Source organism: Caloenas nicobarica, chromosome 15, assembly GCF_036013445.1.
Source record: "Caloenas nicobarica isolate bCalNic1 chromosome 15, bCalNic1.hap1, whole genome shotgun sequence".
Classification (NCBI taxonomy): Eukaryota; Metazoa; Chordata; class Aves; order Columbiformes; family Columbidae; genus Caloenas; species Caloenas nicobarica.
In genome coordinates, this window is record NC_088259.1 from 11,686,643 (window position 1) to 11,706,343 (window position 19,701).

The 19,701-nt window shown below is 45.9% G+C and overlaps 1 protein-coding gene across 2 annotated transcripts in view; it reads right to left on the reverse strand.

Moving 5' to 3' along the window:
- Positions 1–1,615: 1,615 nt before the first annotated feature.
- Positions 1,616–19,701, reverse strand: part of CDH4 (cadherin 4) — a 431,673-nt gene continuing 413,587 nt past the window's right edge. For both annotated transcript variants that reach the window (XM_065645553.1, XM_065645552.1), the window contains exons 10-16: positions 18,459–18,712; positions 15,038–15,180; positions 11,460–11,693; positions 10,154–10,387; positions 5,670–5,809; positions 3,582–3,746; positions 1,616–1,822 (exon numbers count right to left, since the gene is read on the reverse strand). In XM_065645553.1, coding sequence (XP_065501625.1) covers positions 1,616–1,822; positions 3,582–3,746; positions 5,670–5,809; positions 10,154–10,387; positions 11,460–11,693; positions 15,038–15,180; positions 18,459–18,712 — 1,377 coding nt within the window. The remainder of the gene's footprint in view (positions 1,823–3,581; positions 3,747–5,669; positions 5,810–10,153; positions 10,388–11,459; positions 11,694–15,037; positions 15,181–18,458; positions 18,713–19,701) is intronic.

Sequence of the window (19,701 nt, forward strand, 5' to 3'; positions counted from 1 at the left end):
AAAACACAGGTAATCCAAGATTTCATAGCACATTAATTAAGTGGCTCATAATCCATTAAATGTGGTTTATATTACACGTCCATGCAGTCTAAATCATTTTACAAACATTAGACATAAACCCACTAGTCCAAATCAGTAAAGGAAAAATGTAATAAAAAAAGCTAATAACTATTTGTTATTGGTTAAACTGACCCTACATATAAACTAGGTAGTATGCTACCATTTATAATACTGATGTTGAATTACGCCTGGATGCTGCAAAACCTCTTGCTTACTTGGCAATGCTTGAGCATATTAACCACAAGATACTTAACAGGCCCTCGTTGCACTTCTCCAAAAGAAAATAAACATTTACTACAGATAGCAGCACCTACCCATCGAAGAGAAAGGACACACATTAGCTGAGTTACACGATGTTGTTGAGCTTTGGCTACTAATGCTCCGAGGCATTAATATTGTACTAGACTAACTTCATACTTACGGATGGCAAAAGTGCTGATTAACAATTCCTGCCCTTCGCACGGCCCTGGCCTCGAGCGGAGCCGCTACACAAACCCCATCCAAACGCGAGGAAAACCATCGGCTTTCGTGCTGGTGGGTGTCCCGGGGGCTGTGGGACAACCCCCCAGCCCAGCCGGTGTCTCCATCCCTCCGGAGGTCCTGGGAGCCCAACCATGCCGAGAGCGTAAAAACAAACAAATGGGCCTTTGGTCATTTCACCGTTTACTTTTGCAGGGTTTAGACAAGGGCTGTCGGAGACTTCTGTGGCAATAACCAAAGGCTTTATCGATGCTATAGTTCTATGCAGCTACATTGAGTGCGACCAGGTGACAGCGGAGCCCCCAGTCGGTATTTTGCATCTGATAACACTGAATTATATACAACATGATGACTAGTTCACCACCTGCTGAGGCTTAAAGATGGCTGTTAAGATTTTGACTCAAAACATTACCCACCCCCCCCCAACATTTTCCACCCCAGAATGAGTCACCCCCTTTAAAAAAAAAAAAAAAAAAAAAAAAGGCAAAAGAAGAAACAATCTCCACAGTTCCTTTTTGTTAACTCCTTCCCAGCTAGAATTGGCTTAGGGTCACAGGGAGTGCTGCCCAGGATGGTTGTATGTTTGTTTTCATCACTCCTGAGATTGAAGGGAATCTGATACATGCACCAAAAGGCACTTTCAAATATATATATATATATATTTTAAAAACAGTGCTTCTGTTCTAAGAAATTCAAGTTAAGACAGAGTGCCTTTCACTCTCTTTAGTCATAAAGCAGATAAACGAGCAATATCCCAGCTGACATTAAAAAACCAAAACAACGAAAAAAAAAAACCTGCAGCAGAGACAAGTGTTCATGCGAGACAGCTCAGTATTCTAAAAAAAAAATGGAAAGGAAAAAAAAGGGAAAAAGAAAACCTCCTATATCACCACTAAAAATAACAATACAGTCAGCAGGGGATATATTAAAACAGCTGCCACATCTGTACAGTTCTTGCTTCTGCATCGGCTCTTTTTGTTAATGTTGTTGTTGTCTGTGGGCTTTGTTTTTTATTTTTTCTTCTTTTTTTTTTTTTTTTTTTTTTTTTTTTTTTTTTAAATAACGTGAGGTCAGTTTAATCTTCCTCGCCTCCCCCGTACATGTCCGCCAGTTTCTTGAACCTGGGTCCCCAGTCGTTCAGGTAGTCGTAGTCCTGGTCCCCGGAGCTGGAGGAGTTGAGGGAGCTGACGGAGCCGGCGGTGGAGCCGCTGCCCTCGTAGTCAAACACCAGTAAGGAATCGTAGGGGGGGGCCGTGGGGTCGTTGTCTGCCGCACGGAGGCCCTTGAGGGGGCAAACACACCACATTAATACCCATCATGGGGCGTGATGGCTATGGCGCTACGGAAGGGTGTGCGGGTGAGCATCTGGGACGCTCGGGATCCCCACAGCAAAGCGAGACGAGGGTGGTGAAAAGCTAAATGAGGATGGGGAGAACATGAGGGGCCTGGAGCTTCCCTGTGCCCGGTTGCCGAAATCACAGAATCAGAGAATCATAGAACTGTTTCAGTTGGAAGAGACCCTCAGGATCACCTACTCCAACCATAACCTAACCTCACTCTATCACTAAGCCACGTCTCTAAGAACCTCGTCTAAACGCCTTTTAAACCCCGCCAGGGATGGTGACTCCACCACTGCCCTGGGCAGCCTGTTCCAATGCCCCACAGCCCTTTCTGTGAAGAATGTTTTCCTAATATCCAGTAACTCCCAGCATTTCTGTAAAGAGCCAATGGAGCGGGAGGGGGGCTACTTCCAAGGCTCCAGCTCTGGATCTGGAAAGGTCTCTGTTCTGGCCAGTGTGTCCTTTTGGAGGTTGCCTGTTAAGATTTCCAGCTTGGCCAATGAAAGAACAAACAGCACCCTCTCCTACTGATAGCCATTATTTTAATTTTGATGATTTTGATTCCTTTAGGGGAAAAAAAAAATAAATCAGTCCTAGCAAAATTCTGCAATTAGGAGAGACTTGGGGTGTGAAATCCCGGACAGAGGGCTGGGAAGCACTGCTGCTGTGGGCAGCAGTGTAGGCAGGCCATGGAAATGGCCTCAGGATATGAAGAAAAAAAATTGCTTTTCTGCAGCCCAGTGTCAGGAAAAGCCTAGTGGAATAGACCTGCAATAAAGCAAAACGTTCTGCATTCACACCTTCAAAAACCCCAGTCTCAGCGTGGGGAGACAGGGCAGGTTTTATCGCTGTGAACAGCAGCTGCAGCATGTGTAACAGCAGCTCCTCACGTGTGGATGTGTGTACACGTGTGTGTGAAGGAAGAAATGTTAATGATGGAAATGAGACAAAGCACAGCAGGAAATGGATGTAGTAATAGAATTAAATGGCTGTAACATTTATTCTTCTTAGGAAATGGATGGTGTGTTTTGTATTGGAGGAAATAATGTATTGATTGGTTTGTAACCACTCAATCACTCAAAACTAAAAATGAGATAAAGAGTACTAAATGGAAAGTTATTTGTACAAGCAGATAAAGCAGCTGTAATCTAACATAAAATAAAGCAAGCCTTTCTGATATGAGTTGAATCTCTGTGTTCTGCAAACTCTTTGAGGTTTTAGACAAAATAGAGCTTACTAGGAAGGCACAGACTGCTGAAATAATTACAAGTCCAGGAGCCACAAACGGCACCTTTGGCTTTAGGCGACCTGGGCAGCTGCTGTGTCACCGCGTCTGCACCAGGACAATGGTCCTTTGTCCCCGTCCAATGTTTTTACTGACAGCAACTGCAACGTTCATAGTAATAAAAGGGAGAGTGAGATCAGGTTATACTGCCCGGATGCTGAAAAGCATGGTGTTTGTGATATCCACAGAAATCCCGGGCTTTTTGTTTCCATTTTGGCTTTTTCCAGACTTGGTGCCTTTATTAGGCCAAGTCCTGTGTCCTTTGCTCATGCCAACCGTTCCCCTGCCTTGCATCAGCCTTTTTGTGCGAGTAATAGCATCCCTTGGTCTGTGCAGGCAGGGGAATGTTGCACAGCTGGTGCTAGCTGGCTGCTCAGGCTTTTAAGATGTGACACAGGACCCTCTATGGAACATACCTCATTAATAAAGTCACCAATATCCCCTGGGTGTGGGATTACTGGTCTTATAGGATACTGCGGTTCAGCACCAATAGGTCTCTCATCCACCCTTCTGACTCCAGGTGTCTTGTTCAGCACGTGATCCATGGTCTCTGGCTGCTGGAGCTGACTTAAATCGTAATCCTGTGACAAATGGAAAGACATGGACTGAAACCAAGAGCTTTTCGTGCCGATCATCTACTCACCCAATGTACAAACAAGCTGAGGGGTCTAATCCTATTTCAGCTGAAATTCAATGGCAAATCGTATCCCTGGCTATGCAGCACCTCTAACTACCTAAATTACAGATGAACCTGACCTCTGAGTAGCTCATACAATTAATCTCCTAAGAGAGCATCTTAAAACAGAAGTTAAATCAAATATTTAAATACTTTCTGAATATTTTACACAGTGTCTAAATCTTTGGGATAAAAAAAAATTTGCTTCAGTTTGGCTGTGCATAGGTATGTGCATAAGTTTTTGATGAAAGACATAATATAATGTGAAGACACAGTGTTGGTAGACATATTATTGCAATTACATTTGTACAGAAATAAAAACATTAAAATGGGTATTGCATTTATGCATGTAGGCCTTTCAAAGTAATTATGTTCTTTCTGCTTGTAAAAAATCCCAACAGAATAGGTTTCTATCAAGGAATGAGAACCAGGTAATATTTCATTAAAAATGTATTCATGTAGGTAATGGTGTTTTGCTGCTCTTCCTTTGCTGTTATTTTTAACGAATCCTTTCTAAAATATTTAAGCCTACAGTGTAGTTGCCTGAAACCAGACACTTCAGCTAGCTGGAATGCTTACAACAGTACTTTGTTCTACCGCTAGAACTATTCTTGTGCTCAGACGGGGATGATTGAAACTCCAGGAGCAATATTTATAAATAACTTGTCAGCGACAAGAAAAAAGAAATGCTAATTGCAAGGACTTCTTTTCTGTTGAGTAAGAATTTCACAAGTTTTGGGCAAAGTCCCTGTCTCAGCTCCCCCGCGGTGGCTCTCGCCAGGCTCATGCCTTTGGGTGCCACCGCGACCTCCCCGGCAGCAGATGCTGCTGCGGTTGTGTCTCCTCAAGCTCCAGTCCCAGCCATGGACCTCAGGACTCTCTGAACCCAACCACACACACAGCAGCCTCTGCAACAGCTCCACGAGCCAGGCTGTCCATTTCAGCAAGCAAGAAAAAAGCCATTATACGGTGCAGAGTCACATAATTTGCCTGAACATCATACTGAGGAGCGTCATGGGCTCTTCAGTTGTGTTAGGTAGGAATAGAAAACCAGCGACTTAAACATGAGAGACAAAACTTTGCTGTTTTAGCCGAGGAAATGCAGCCATAGCAAAGGGACAGCACATCCCAGGAGTGCAGGCCAGGGAAGTTTTCATGCGACATCAGCATCGGTGTCTGAAGAAGAAGCCACCGCGGAAAAGCCGACGCATTCGGGCAGGCTGTGGCTGAGGGCTCTGTCACCAAGCAAAGCTTTGCCACGTACGCTTTGCCGTGAAAAAGAAAATCCCCAAGTGCATTTAGACACTTCTTAAAAACCACATGCGGAAATTAAAAGAAATTAAAGGCACATTGGAAACAAATAAATGCAGGGAAAGCCCACAGAAGCTCTAGGCTCAAGCAAGGCAGGTGCCTGCAGCCACAGAGCTGGGGGAGGTTCATAGCCGCCAGCTGGTTCTACCGAGATCTCTGATGGATGATGGTAAAATCTGCAATTTTAATGACCAAAATAGCAGAAATATTGTTTGAACCTGCACATCAGAAGGTTGGTTTATAGTCCCTCCCTAGGAAGCTGGCCAAGGGGGCAGCGAAAGCCACGTAGCACCAGCCTCCCTGCACCGTCCTGTTTGCACAGGCGAGTGTCCCAGGGACATGCTGGCTCCCACCGATGTCCACACCACGCTGGAAAAGCCAATAAAGCTGCCTGGGCATAAGCAAGGGCGAACACAACCCTTCACAAGTACTTTAGTGAAAATAATGTAGTTTCTGCCTTTTTGAGAGTATAGACTGCACAGCTGCTCCTTGGCCATGACCTGCTGGGTCTTCTCACCTGGTCTTCCTCTCCACCTCCCTCTTCGTCATACTTCAAAATGTTGTCCCTGACGTCGTCCTCGGGGTCGATCAGGAGCTGCTTGGTATGGCGCTCCTTCTCCCGGCGTTTCATCCACACCACGAACAGCAGAACCATGGCTGTAAGGGAGAAAAGCGGGGTGAGCTGGGATCTCGCATGGTGGTGGCAGGTCCTTACACCTCACCCGCCCTCTTCTGCTACAGAGAACCTCATCGGCTGCTGGGAAGAGGAATAAAACTCTATCCTATTGCATGTCCTAATTTATAAGGGAGAGATCAGTGAGAGCTCTAGCTACTGTGACAGGCCCCCACTACAAACATTTCTTTAAGATCCATCACGAATGCTGACTGAGCTGATGTTTATCAGAAGTCAAGCACACAATCAAAGGAAAAGCAAACAGAAAGTGTGAAAACTGACGCTTTCTGAAAATATTTGATCTAAATCCTGAATTTTCAGGACTAGATTTCAACCTTCATTTTATTCAGGGGCATAAAATAAAGGCGGAGGAAAGCGAGCTGCAGAGGTGCTGAGAAGCGAACAGGTACCGATGACCAGCACCTTTGCACAAGTGGATGTTCCACCAGCGCGACACCGTGACGCCCGTTCAGGTCACCAGCCCTGCCCATCGTTTTGCTGTCTGCAGTATATCCTGTGAGACTGATCTGGGGAGGGTGGGTAATGCTGGGTCACGTAGTCCAATTTGGGCTCGCTTATACTCTTTTTTTAGCGAGGGAGGCTTTCCAGACTTCCATGATCACATTAGCCAGGACATTAGCATATACATTTGGCCATCGACTTGCAAAGCAGATCTAAGATCATCTGAAACCCTTTCAGAGGGCAGGGCTGGCTTTGCAGAACGAGGGAGAGCAAATCTGGTCACACAGAGCCAACCTCCTCAGGCATCGGCACTTACACGCCAGGCCCTGGCTAATCTCTCTCAGGACAGTAACAGAGAGAGATGAACAGTTCTTGAAACATGAGAAATTTTCAGAACTGCAGAATCACAGAATGTTAGGGATTGGAAGGGACCTCAAAAGATTATCCAGTCCAATCCCCTGCCAGAGCAGGAACACTTACGTGAGGTTACACAGGAAGGCGTCCAGGCGGGTTTTGAATGTCTCCAGAGAAGGAGAATCCACAACCCCCCTGGGCAGCCTGTTCCAGTGTTCTGTCACCCTCACTGAGAAGAAGTTTCTTCTCAAATTTAAGTGGAACCTCTTGTGTTCCAGCTTGAACCCATTACCCCTTGTCTTACTGTTGGTTGTCACTGAGAAGAGCCTGGCTCCATCCTCGTGACACCCACCCTTTATATATTTATAAACATTAATGAGGTCACCCCTCAGTCTCCTCTTCTCCAAGCTAAAGAGACCCAGCTCCTCAGCCTTTCCTCATAAGGGAGATGCTCCACTCCCCATTTAAGGAACTTTACCCGAAGGGAACACTGGCTCCCTGCTCCACAACCTCCTTCTTCGGAGGGCCACCCATGTCCCAGAGGCTGGGTGCTCCCTGGGACTTACTGCGCGGAAGTCACTCCGGGTACTTAAGTCTCTACATAAGGCAACATAAGAACCTGTTAAAAAGTCAGTTTTCATTGGCATACTCAGTAGCTGCAAATAATGCCATCAAAGATGAAATTAAGCCTGAGCGGCTGACGCAGTTACACCTCCCTGTGTCTGCTTCCCTCCATTCTCCACCCAAGCCACATGTGAAGCTGTGATGGTGGCAATCTGCAGAAGGGAGAGATGGATGGACAGCGGAGGTGGGAACGTGTGGCCCAAGCTCATTTCACTTTGGTCAAACCCTGACCATAGCAAGACAACGCAGCCAACACAACTGAATCCTGGCAGGCCGTAAGATCTGAAACCCTCTTTGTGTTTTTTAGCTGTATAAGGAGAACAAGCGACTGCTGTTCCCCACCGTCTCATACTTTGCAGAGTTTTCTTTCCCTTTGTGTCTTCATAGAGCCTTGGTGTCGTTTCACCAAGGATGGAGAAGAGGCCAGACCGTGGGGACACGGGTGGGTGGCCCAGCCTGCAGCCTCACTGCGTGGGGACGTGGTCAGGAGGATCCCAATTTTTCCTCCCAGCACCCAAGTGTTTATACCCAACGAGAATCAGCGATGTGAGCAGAAGAGGACCGGACAGCTAATTACTGCCATTGTGTGCCAACTGGCTGCCATCCCTGTCTGCCAGCTCACAGAATTGTTTTCAGATAGTTCAGCATTTCTTTAATGCTTATCCTAGATCTATTCAAGAGACAAAAAAGAAAAGGAAAGAAAATGTAACTCTTATCTGCAATATAAAACCACAGCTATTTAGCAGACCATTGAAGTCCTTTTCTCGTTGTTCCTTTTCAAGTCTCTCACAACAAGATACCTGCCTAGTCCACAAAGAAAATATTATAATGGTTATCAGGTTTTATCTTTTTCTTTCTTTTTTTTTTTTTTTTAAAATGCTACTTTTTCATGCACTTGTGGAAAAAACTGTGCCATTAACGCCTTTGCTGCTACCTTGAAAAAAAAAAAAAGACCTTCAAAGTGTCAATAGAGGATGCAGTGAACTCTCCTTCCTTTTATTCACTCTGCAGAATGGGAAGTGCTATTACTGCTGTTAGACCCATTTTCACTCTGCATGTAGTTTTCCTTGAAATCTATTGTCTTCACCCTTCACAATTTTTTATTGCATTGCTCTTCTACATGTGTTATTCGTGCAGCTAATACATCGGGTATCAGGAAGAAGAAAAAACCTTTGAGTGAAGGTAAAGCCAGAAACTTCCTTCACCTGAGCAACCTCAGATCTGTCCCCTTGCTGCTTCTTCCTTTTAAACCCATCAGACTTTGACCTGACGACTCTAAAATGGACAAATAGCACAAAAAATCCTGCATCTGCCTTTTTCCAGGCTATTGTGCAGAGGTCATGATGTAAAACAGATAGAAAGGCGGCAAAACACTAGAAGGATGTAACTGGAAAGCTGCTCATCGCAAATTACATTTTTCATCATCGATACAGTGCTTTGCAGCTCTTGAAGATAAAAAAAAAGTCAATTAGAATTACAATGAATGTAAAAATAAGCTTTTGTAATAAAACCCATAATTTAAAATGGGATAATGTATCTGAAAATGAAGAGAGGAATCTCTTAAATCAAATGTCCTTCAGCTGAAGCTAATTTCAGTCAATAGGATTTTCAACTGTTTAAATCATATTTTAGCACTGGATTTATAGGAGGGCAGCAAAAAGAAGTCCCGCGTTTTATCACTTCTGTGGCTTCCAGGGCAAAATTTAGCCCCCCAGCAGCCGTGCATCTGCACACCCCAGCACGCCAACCGTGGTGGGACTGACACCACGTCTTCTCCTGGGTGTGCAACTGTGGGGCGTTCGCAACAAATGCCCTTGCTGAAGGGAGCAGCCAAAAACATTTTGCTGCTGGGAACCCACACCCCATGAAGGACAGAAATCGTGGATGGTGGCTGCGCACAGGGATGCTTCCAGCAGCTCAGATGGGCTGGATGAGGAGTGGGGACACGAACACCCGGTTTTCTCGCTTGCTCTCCAGACCGATATGGAAGATCAATTATACAACAATATATTCTCATCGCTGGCCCAGGAGGGTGGATATTTGCCCAGAGATGACCCATTCTCTTAATGTACCATATCATATCCACATTAGGTGACATTTGTAGCATACGTCGCTCTGTCTGCTCTCTGTTTAAACGCATTGGGGGTAAATATTAAATGTGATTTAGCACCATAACTCCCATTAGCTTTAATGGGAGTCCCATGGTTTCATCCTGTGTTTCTTGATGAATATTTACCTCATTGTTCATTTCGGCGCTCATTTTTATCTATTCCTACTGTGCCAACTCCTGCTTGAAGTTATAATGATATCATTTTTATTTTTGAGTGTGTGCACACATAGTTATTGGTAACGCTCATGAAAGGCTGGGACTAAGAGCATAGCTGGGCAAAAGGGATGGCTCTTCCTCAGCAAAGGGATGGCCAGCCCTGCTCTGTGATGCACCCCAGTGCTCCTGACAAACTGGGGATCTGTCCCCTAAAAACACTCACAATCCACCACAGTTCTCCAGTCGGTGTCATTTTACAAGCAATGGGAATAATTACCACTCTTCTTTTCCTATGAAAAATCCACTGGTTCTGCCAGGGACTAGCCAGACTCTCATAACCAGTGCGGATTTTGGTCAAGACCTTCAACTTTTTCCTGCAAAATGTGGAGAATCATATTGCACTCACTACCTACAAGCCATTGTCAGGTGTAACGATGTTTGTAAAGCTACTGGAAGTCTTAGAAAGAAAAAGCCCGATGCATGAACCAGCCCCACAGCCCAGAGCTGCCCTTTGCACGGAGCTTGCATGGCTCTTGAAAAATACCACGTATAGAAATGGGACAACGGGGAACAGGATGGGAAACACGATGTCTCCTTGCAGGGTCATCTCCATCATACTTACTTAGCAAAATAATGATGCAGATCAGGATGGCGATGATGGCGCCGGTGCCCAGCCCCGCGGCGGCCACCGCCCCGATGGTGGTGCAGTCCCCGTTCTCGTCACATGGACACACCTTCACCTTGATGACGGATGTGTTGTACAAGGGGGGGTTTCCTGAGTCCGTCACGATGATGGGCACGTCGTACACACCGGCTTCCAGGTACATGATTCGTAAACTGAGCTGGGCATAATCGCCTAGAGAGACCAAGACAGAGAGGTGATGGACAGCCTGGTAGAGCCTTGCAGCCCCACTTGTCTGGGCCAGGCTCCTCTGGCAGAGCTGTCTTCCGAGTCCTGAAGAAGAGGCTGTCAACAACACACCTGGGCAGGACAGCTTCAGACTTCTGCTCTAACAATTGGGTCAACAACCAGCCTGTGTTTTGCAAATTACTCTGTGTTTTCACTGCTGCACTAACCTACCCTGATGCCGTTTGCAAATCCAGTTGCGTGTGTTTAAAAAACGGCACAAAATGCAAATATTAAAGTATGGACGATGCTCCCTGGGTCTGGGCTGCCCCTGGGCACTGTGCAGGCTCCCTGCTTGCCCTCCCAAACCTGCTTTTCTGGGAAACCCATCACCCATCGGTGACATGCTCAGCCAGGTAATCCTTCTTGTGTTCCCTCCCATTGCGGTACAGGAGCCCCGAGGCAGAAGACGTTGCCCCTGACCTGGCCGAGGGTACCAGACCTCAGCGAGAGGGACCGGCTTTGAAGCCAAAACCAGCCCTCAGGCCCCATGGTATTTTCCAGCCTCTGCTGAAACTACCAGTAAGAGGAGCAATTAGGGCCATTTGTGGCTGCATGCTGCAATAAAAAAAATCCTTCATATACTGGTAATCTTCACACTTACCTAGCCCTCCTGGTTCCATGGTAAATTAAAAGGCCGCCTTTATGCAATTATGGTCAGAGAAATGAACATTGATCCTGATTGTGGCTTATGACAATTACACTGGAACATAAGGAAGACTGATAATAGCTTTTTTCCCCTTGGCCATTATGGATGATTTATACTTTGTTCACTACTGATAACTGTTCATAATTATGAACTGCATTAAAAAAAGCCAAGTGCCAAGGCTCTTAGAGTTATGCTGCAGGTCTGATACAAATCATTTCTGATTAACTATCTTGCCTATAATGTCAGCCATAATGTGCTTTAAAAAATAAAAATCAGATAAAAAAGTGGGAAAGTTTGGAAGTTTGAAACCGCACGTGGCCTCATTAGCGAATCGAGAGTCCAAATGTCCTCAGGATTGCCTGCCCCATTTACCATTCAGCCGCGTTATGGTCCAGTTCTTCCTCACCGCAGATGGCACACTTGGCAGCTCGAAGACAAAGGGCCCAACGTTTGGATCGATGTCAGCATCCGCGGCTGTTATGTTGATGACATTCAGGTTGGGCCTTTCACAGATCTGTGCCTCCTTTGGCAGGAGCTCAGGAGCGTTATCGTTGATGTCGATTAGGTAGATCTGCAGAGTGCCAGTGCCGCTGGCGGGGGGGATACCTGAACGGGAGAGGCAGAGCCAAACACGGACCCATGACCATCACTCCAGAAGCAGAGGGAACAACAACACTGTGGACCAGCCCCTTCTCTGCCTTCTCATTTCAATAAACCAGGATTTTCACCCTCCCTCCTTGGACCTTATTAGGGACACACTGCACTTTCATGGTCCCTGGCTTTAAGAGGGATTATTAAAACCTCCCCAAGCCTCCTGATGTTGCTGTTTTTCGCTCCTGCAGGACACGGAGGTTGAGTTCTGCAGATTTGTAGCCTACAGCAATGCCCTTCGTCAAACTCTAAAAATACAATGAGGTGATGCCAAGCTGCTGGTGCAAATTTTGGTAATGGCTGTTTCGAAGAGGAAAAACCATTAGAAAGATAGCTGACAAGAGGAAAAAGAGGGCTTGGAGGGGGAGAAAAAAGTAAGTAATCTGTTGGTCAGCATTTACAGTAGCACTTGCTAGCCAATTTTTAGATTTGCAGAGTATTAAACTGCTTCAAAGCAAGCCCAACTCTCCAGCACATCCCAGAGTCACCCCAGCTTTAGTGGTGAAAGGTCCTTGCTCAAAGCCTACGGTATGAGCCAATCATCACCAAACAGGGAGGGTGATGCTACTCGCCCATGGCAGCAGCAATATGTCCCAATATACTGTTCTTGATCCTCTTTACATTTGTCCCAACCGGCAGGGATGCTGCAGCACAGTAGTTGTGTTCCTCCAGCCCTTTATTGATGAAGAGCCACATTTATGTGACTAATGACCACTTACACAAAGTAATACCTGCCCTGGCAAGAAAGAACAGCCTTCCTAGAAATGGTGCAGTATTTTTAATTTCTCTCCCCACATATACATCTGGCAGCCCCGTGCCGGCCTGCCGCTGCCTCCCTTCTCAGGCAGCCTTGCTTCAGCAATTCTTTTTTAAGTTTGTATTTTCTGTCCTCCCAGTGCTGGATATAAAGCTACAACAAACCACTTCCCCACTAGGCTCTCAAACATTTATTCTGCTTCCACAGGCTTTCCTTCCTACATTCCGTTCTCATTTCTACTCCATTTTTCAAGGGAGGCTTGAAAATTCTGAAGGAGCCATGAAAATCCTTCTTTCATGGTTCCTACATGAGCTCTTCAATCACTGATCTGATCCTTTCATCTAGTAAGCAGGGGGCAGGTCTCCCTCTAAAACAATGTCTTTGATCAGCCTTGAAAGATTCTGGAGAGACTGAGAGCCCATCAGAAGACACTGAGGCTGAACATGAGAACTGACTTTCAGGACCCAAGCAAAGTGATTTCACTGTTTCCACGTTACCCAGAATATCTTCTGGGATGAACACAAGGCCCACAGTCTAACCTCTGAGATGGAGTGAATGCGAACCACCAGTCCTGAGAGGCACTACCAGGCTAAAAATATGCTGTTGTTTAGGATTCCCTCTTTTTCCCCCTTACGTTGCAGCCAAAACTCTTCTTACAGTGAATATCTCTGCACTGTAGCCCAAAGACAGAAAGAGAGCATGTCCAAAGAGTATTTGGCTAAACTGCTTCTTTATAATATACTGAAAACAGCTGAAAGAACTTCAAGGAAACAAGATGCTGCTGCTTCTTCAAGAAAGAAAAATTCCCACCAAAGCTGCTGACCCAAAGCCTTTCTTTGATGAATATGTAACACCGGAGAACCTGGAACTTGGGAGAAATGTGAAAAGTCTGTTGGCCTAGATGAAACTTTAGCTGTTATCCTAAGCACTCTAGACAGAATTTTAAATAAGATGTTGCTTTATGTGCATTTTAATGGCTGCAACATACCAGTGATAGATTAATTTTTCAGAATAAAGAGATTTATCTAAGTCCTCACTTTGTGAGCTGCTGAATGATGGATGTGGAGATGCTGATGTACTGCAGTATCAGCACCGAAGTCAAGGAAAGGGGTTAACTCCAAATCACATTCTACAAAGTGCCCGGGATTTGCAAGGTCAGATGGTGAGGATTAGTTTGATGGGTTCGAGCTCTACCACTACTTTTATGAATAGCCTTGGCCAACTCATTTGACCTGTTTTGCCCTGTGGCTCTTGCAGATGAACGCTGCTAGACCCCTTTAAGACTATTTTGGATTTCACTGCCCTGGATGCCTCCACAGAAGGGAAGCTTAGGATGGGTCTGTGGGATCACAAGAGTCCTACTGGGACAAAACTTGCTTCTTGGCCCTGTTACTCAGCATTGAAACTTTTCCAGGAGTTTGCCTCGCCCTTGTGACACGGGGTGCAATGACTCAAGTGAAGCCTGAAACCCCAAAGGAAACAAGTTTTCATCAGCCCTGTAAGCACCATCGTGTCTGCTCATAATGGGCATGGTACCCTTCAGCCCAAGGGATGACAAGAGCCAACGTGAAACTGTCCTGAAAGCACCTACAGAGTATGAGCAACATACCTGGGTGGTCACAGCCAAGCCTAGACTGAATTGTGTTGCTGAAGCATGGCTCTGGTTTGATGTGAGCACCCTGCAGGGTGGCAGAGGGGGAGGAAGGTCCTCTCCTTGCCCAGGGAAGCTACTGAGACCTCCACAGAGCCTCTTCCAACTGGAGGAACTGATGAATGAAATAACAGCACAGCCACATTTAGGTATGGTTAGCAAAAAAGTCATCAACTCCTCCTAATTAGAACTAGGAAGATAAATCCAGGGCAGCAGCGATGGACTGACTGGCTTTGAGTAACGCCAGTATGGAGGTTCACAGAGCGATTTTGACCAAAAGTGCTGTGCGATCTTTAACAAGGAGAGAAGAGGCAGTCTGAACAGGACTCCTCTGTGAGAAGGTCCGTACTGGCCTCAGCGACTCTGATAATCCAGATGCTGTGATGATGGCTGGACATTTCAGAAACGGTAGCGGACAGAGAGAGACTCGCTCCGATGACAGACAGGCACCTCTCACGAAAGCCACAGCAGTTCAATGGATTGGCTTATTTTTAACACCCTCCTGCCATCCCCTACAATTATTTCTGGTGTCCTGACGGAAGGATTCCTGCACGCTCCGATCGGTGCCTTTGGGACGATTACCAGGACCGGTGTGTTCAGCAGCCCCTGGAGAGCACATCCCTTTTATATTTTTTGAAGTTTAGGCTACACCGCTACACTGAACTCCCCAAATCGATTTTCCATTTGCCCTCCCTTTCCCTTAATAACACTCTCCGTACACTGTGCACATTTAATTTACTCCAGCAATTTCCCGTCCCACTTTCACATTTTTGACCATAAAAACCTGGGAAAAAGATAACTTATACTGACAACTCTGTCAGGGCATCATTTCTCTTAATGCATCACATTAGAGCCTTATTGAAGCATGAACAATGTGAAGCCTGGGCTCACCGTTGTCAGCCGCCAAGAATGTGGCCTCGTAGACATTATTCTTAATGTAGTCTGACTCTCGATCAAGGACAGCAGCAGTAGTGATCTGACCATTTGTGGCATTAATGTTCAGCCAGTTTGCAGGATCTGACAGCTTAGAGTATCTACAGAGAAAGGAAATAAATACATGGCAGTCTTTTCACTGACATATCCTTAATTTCGCTTGAAATAAGGTTTTTCTGGACTCCTGACCCATGATTTAAAGGACCTTTGGATAACTGGTTTTGTTGACAAACAAATCGCTAATTGAGTATCGGGTTTCTGACCTCCACAATTACTCAATTTTTCTATTGCTTTCTTTTTAAAGGTTTTTCTTTCCAGTAAGTGCCACTTACGCGCCAGCTTCCTGCTGCTGGGAGTGGACACAGCCCGAGGTCTCTGCAGCCCAGGAGAAATGGGGTCTGTGATGACCACTGCATTCCTGAGCCTGAATTAGAGGGCGGATTCCTGCTCTCTACTTCTCTTAATGTTGCCCTTCCTAAAATAGCTCTTCCCTTAAAGCCATGGATATTCCTGTTTTCACTAATAAACAACGCTTTGGGAAATACCACACTGGAAGAATGGCAGTTCTCAGGCCACTCTTTTGTATTAGAATTGTATCTTCAGCAGCAGTTGCCCTGGGGATAGGACATTGGGTCCAGCCCTGGACAGACCCAACGGCAGACTTGCCTCCCAACCACTCAGTCGAATTCATGTTCAAGTCTGTTCATGCCCTACCCAGTCAGCTATCAACTTCGTTTTTTTGGGCAAACTTTTTCCGTGTTCTCCAGATCAACATGTTCTCTTTACCTTTCTCACTCATTTTCTTGATTTTAAGTTATTTGTTGCTTTTGATTTCTACTTCTCAGTTTTGTACCCTTTGAGTTGAGATGGATCATTATTACCTAAAATGGAAGCTAATAAATGGCCAAACAATAAAATACTGAAATAAGCAAACAAAAGCTGAGCTTATTTAATGAGTGGCTCAGACCCGCAGATAGTTTTATATAATTTTTTTTGCAGCTAGATAGGCAGGCAGGAGAACTTCTGGCTTCTGGTGTATATCCCTTTGCAGAAATGGCCTGTTTGAAGCTGAAACTCAAGTGAAAGTTGAGCTGTGTCAATCCACGTGAGTGGGAAAGCAACACACAGCTGCACAAGCCCCTGCCAAAGGAAAGAATTATATTTCATGGAGCTAGACTCTTTGGGATGTTTTCATTTCTTTTTAATATCACTGCTGAGAGCCTCCTGCCCTTTCTCTGCTAAACGGCCAGGGATCCAGTTTCAAAGCTGGCTTTGTGAATGTGTCTGTGGCTAATGAGGATAACCTGAGGTGTGACATTGGCCATGCCAAGCTGTACTTTACTGGAGATGCTCCTGCTCCCTTATCTTCTATTTGTAAAAACTCTATTTCATCCAAGTCTATTTAGAGAGAGACTGAGAACTGTATGCAAGGCTCTAGCTGCTGGATCAGCTCTCTGCAAAGTGCTTACCATGGATCTGTAGGCTTAGCTTTTTGGATATCTTTTTTCCTAACTCATCAATGCCAACTGTGAAGGAAAAAACAAAATATCCTTTGCACAGCTCACAAAGACAGGTCCCCAACAACGTCCCAGTGCTTCTTGCAAAGCCTTGGCCTGGGGCTGTCCTGATTAAAAGGGAGTAAGAGAGATTGTAATTGGGTTTGGAAACAAAGTGCTGGTGGATAAACAAAATGTGTGTCCTGGGAGCCCTAAGAAAAAACAACTCAAGTAACTGGCTGTTCATATCCACAGAAAGCCTTACAAGACCCTGTCCGTGCACAGGAACGGCTCAGCAGAGACAGTTCTTCACCTAGAAATGGCAGACGCTCGTTTGGATTACAGATCATCCACCTCCGGGTTAGACGGAGTATTCAATCAGAAATGAGCTGTGCTCTCCTGTGAAAACCAGCCTTGGTACAGACGTCAGGGAAATAAAGACCCTTCAAAGGCCAATATTTCAAAAAGAATATAAGAAAAACTGGCTTGTTAGTTAGGACGGTCTCTCTCCTCCAAAGTCACAATACCTGTCTAAAGACAACAAGATGAGGCAGTGAATAAACTATCATTTTCTAGACCAGACAGCTCTGTGCCAGGTGAAATATTTCCAACTCCTCCTGACATGAAATGTCACAACTGATGTAAATTTAAGTGGCCTTGGCTGCGGTCACATAGTATACTCAGGTTTTGCAAAAAACACTGTGGTTCTTACAAACTGGGAGTAAAAAAGAAACAAACTTCACTGGGTTTAGAAGTACCCAAGAGCAGGATACGCATTTCCAGCTGCATAGATGGACGCTGAAACACTTGTGAAACGTGTCACAAGGACTCTCATTTTCACACACAATTTTCTGCCCATGTATTTCCTGGAGGGAAGGTGTGCGAGTCAGGGTCCTGGACCGTGGATTCGGTCCCCAGTCTGCCCAGGGGGGACAGAACACAGTGAGGAACACCCTCCCGGTCACAGCTTGGACTAAATTTGATCTTGAACTGTTTAGATCAAACACCTGACTTATAGAAGGGTAAAATTTTGCCAGCTGAATCGCATTCACAGGGAAAGCAGCTAACGAGGAGGTTACCTTTGGCAGTTGGTCTGAAGGGAAAGGGAAGGTCAGAACAAATCTCACTGCAGAGCAGGGAAGGGCTGCTGGGTGCTTTATACAGACCAGCATGAGTCAGATAAAGACCAAGTGTCAATGGCATAGGAATGGCTGTTTGACTGCCCCGGCAATATTTAATTATATGTCATCTCAAAAGCCCATCCAGCAGCTGTTTGTTACAAGTGAGCTTTGCTCGGAACAGGCTGACAGCTCCTATCGCCAGGTTGAACCTGAATCCTCCGGAAGCAATACAGGCCATGATTAGAATCCCAGTAATTGCCTTTGGAAATCTAGCCCTTTCTGTGCCTCGGTTTCTCCGGTAAAACAGAAATAACAAAGCTGCCTTTGCTAAACCACTGTGTTTATAAAGTGCATGAACAACACAGGTAAAAGCATCTCTTGACAAGGCAGAGACAAAACACCGAGTACAATGCAGCCCTGACCTCTCTTTTGTAATGACACGGGGACCCCTTGCTATCGACTGCTGGCACCTGCAGCTGCGAACTGTCCCTCTGCAAGCCTGGAACGCCGGAGCCAAGTCTGTCGGTCCCCCCAGAGCGGCCGCTCAGAGTCCGGCTTACCTGGAGCGGGGAGGATTGCGAGTTTGCGAGCCTGCAGAATAATCTGCAAACCCTCAACTGAAGGTGCCAGTCCCTGCCAAGCATTTTACTCGTATCACATCGGCTGGTTTATGAACTAGCTTTCAGCTGCTTTGCTCCCCCAATTTCTGCAGCTGGAATCCCCTGCCCGTACCCGAGCCCGCTCGGCTGCCTGGTCTCCCACCTTACTGCCTGCTGCATGAAGCGATCGGGATCCACCGCTGAAAACGTCGTCAGGACTGTCCCCGTCGGCACCCCTTCCTCCAGCCTGATTAACTTGTGGTTCGTTGGGAAATACGGTGCTTCGTTGACATCTGTGACTGAAATGGTGACTCCTGCTGTCGACTGGAAGGACATTTGGATGCCACTGGCCAGGGGAGCTTGGTTTGATACCATCACTGTCAGCATGAAAGCTCTGTTCATCTCGTAATCGACTGCCTAAAACGAACAAACAAGCAAGTATAGAGCCAAGCAGAGAATAAATTTTACCTTCTGGCTGAAAGCTGCGAGATTCAGGAGGCAGATGATATCAAAGTCATTGCCCCATCCCGCTTCCCCCTGAGCTCAGTTCTTTTGAAGGTGTACATCCAGACCAGCTTCAATCCAGTGCAGGATTTGGCCTCCCAGTATCTGGAGGGTCAAATAGTTTAAAAAGCCCCACAAAGTAAAAATTGCAAACGGCAGAGTGGACTTGCCCTATGTTTTGTTCCAGTGCTAAGTGGTTTACAAAAAAAGAAGCTGCCTGTGTTAGCTGAGCACTGAATGAACAAATCCACCAAGGGCTGCTCTAAATGCAACAGGCAGAGCCTGTTAGGAAGGACCGGACAGGTACTTAACAGCGTTAATAGCATTTAAAGCTGCTGACTAAGTAGCTAGGACAGTCTATGTGGACTCATCAGCCTGAAGTGCTCTTCATTTTTCCTCTTAAGTGAATTTATAAGCAAAGGCGAAGCTGCAAGGAACAACGCCTGGTCCTGCTCGTCAGGAGGTTGTTCCAGTGGGACATCTCGTCCTCTCCAAGATGCCCCAAGATCTCCTGAGGTTGCCCACACGCTCCCACGGATGCATTACACTGTTGGGGGGCCACAGATCTCTCTTCAACAGACACAAAAAGACGACGTGTCTTAGGAGCCAGAAGGAGTGAAAAGCCTTTGCTGGCACAACTGACTGAACCGCAGTATAATAATAATTTCTAAACCATCCCACTAATTATTATGAGGGAAGTGGCTAATCATCTGCCAGAGAGGCTTGAGTTATGCAGGATCACCCCTCTGCCTGTTAAAAAACACTTTGCCATAATTTATAAATTTAGAAGCGTAACCATTCTGCCTAATACCTTCTCAGCACTGACTCTGCAAAGCGTTCGCTCACGGTGTAAAATGCCACAGTTACATTGACTTCGATAGAGCTGCGCTGATTTACATCGG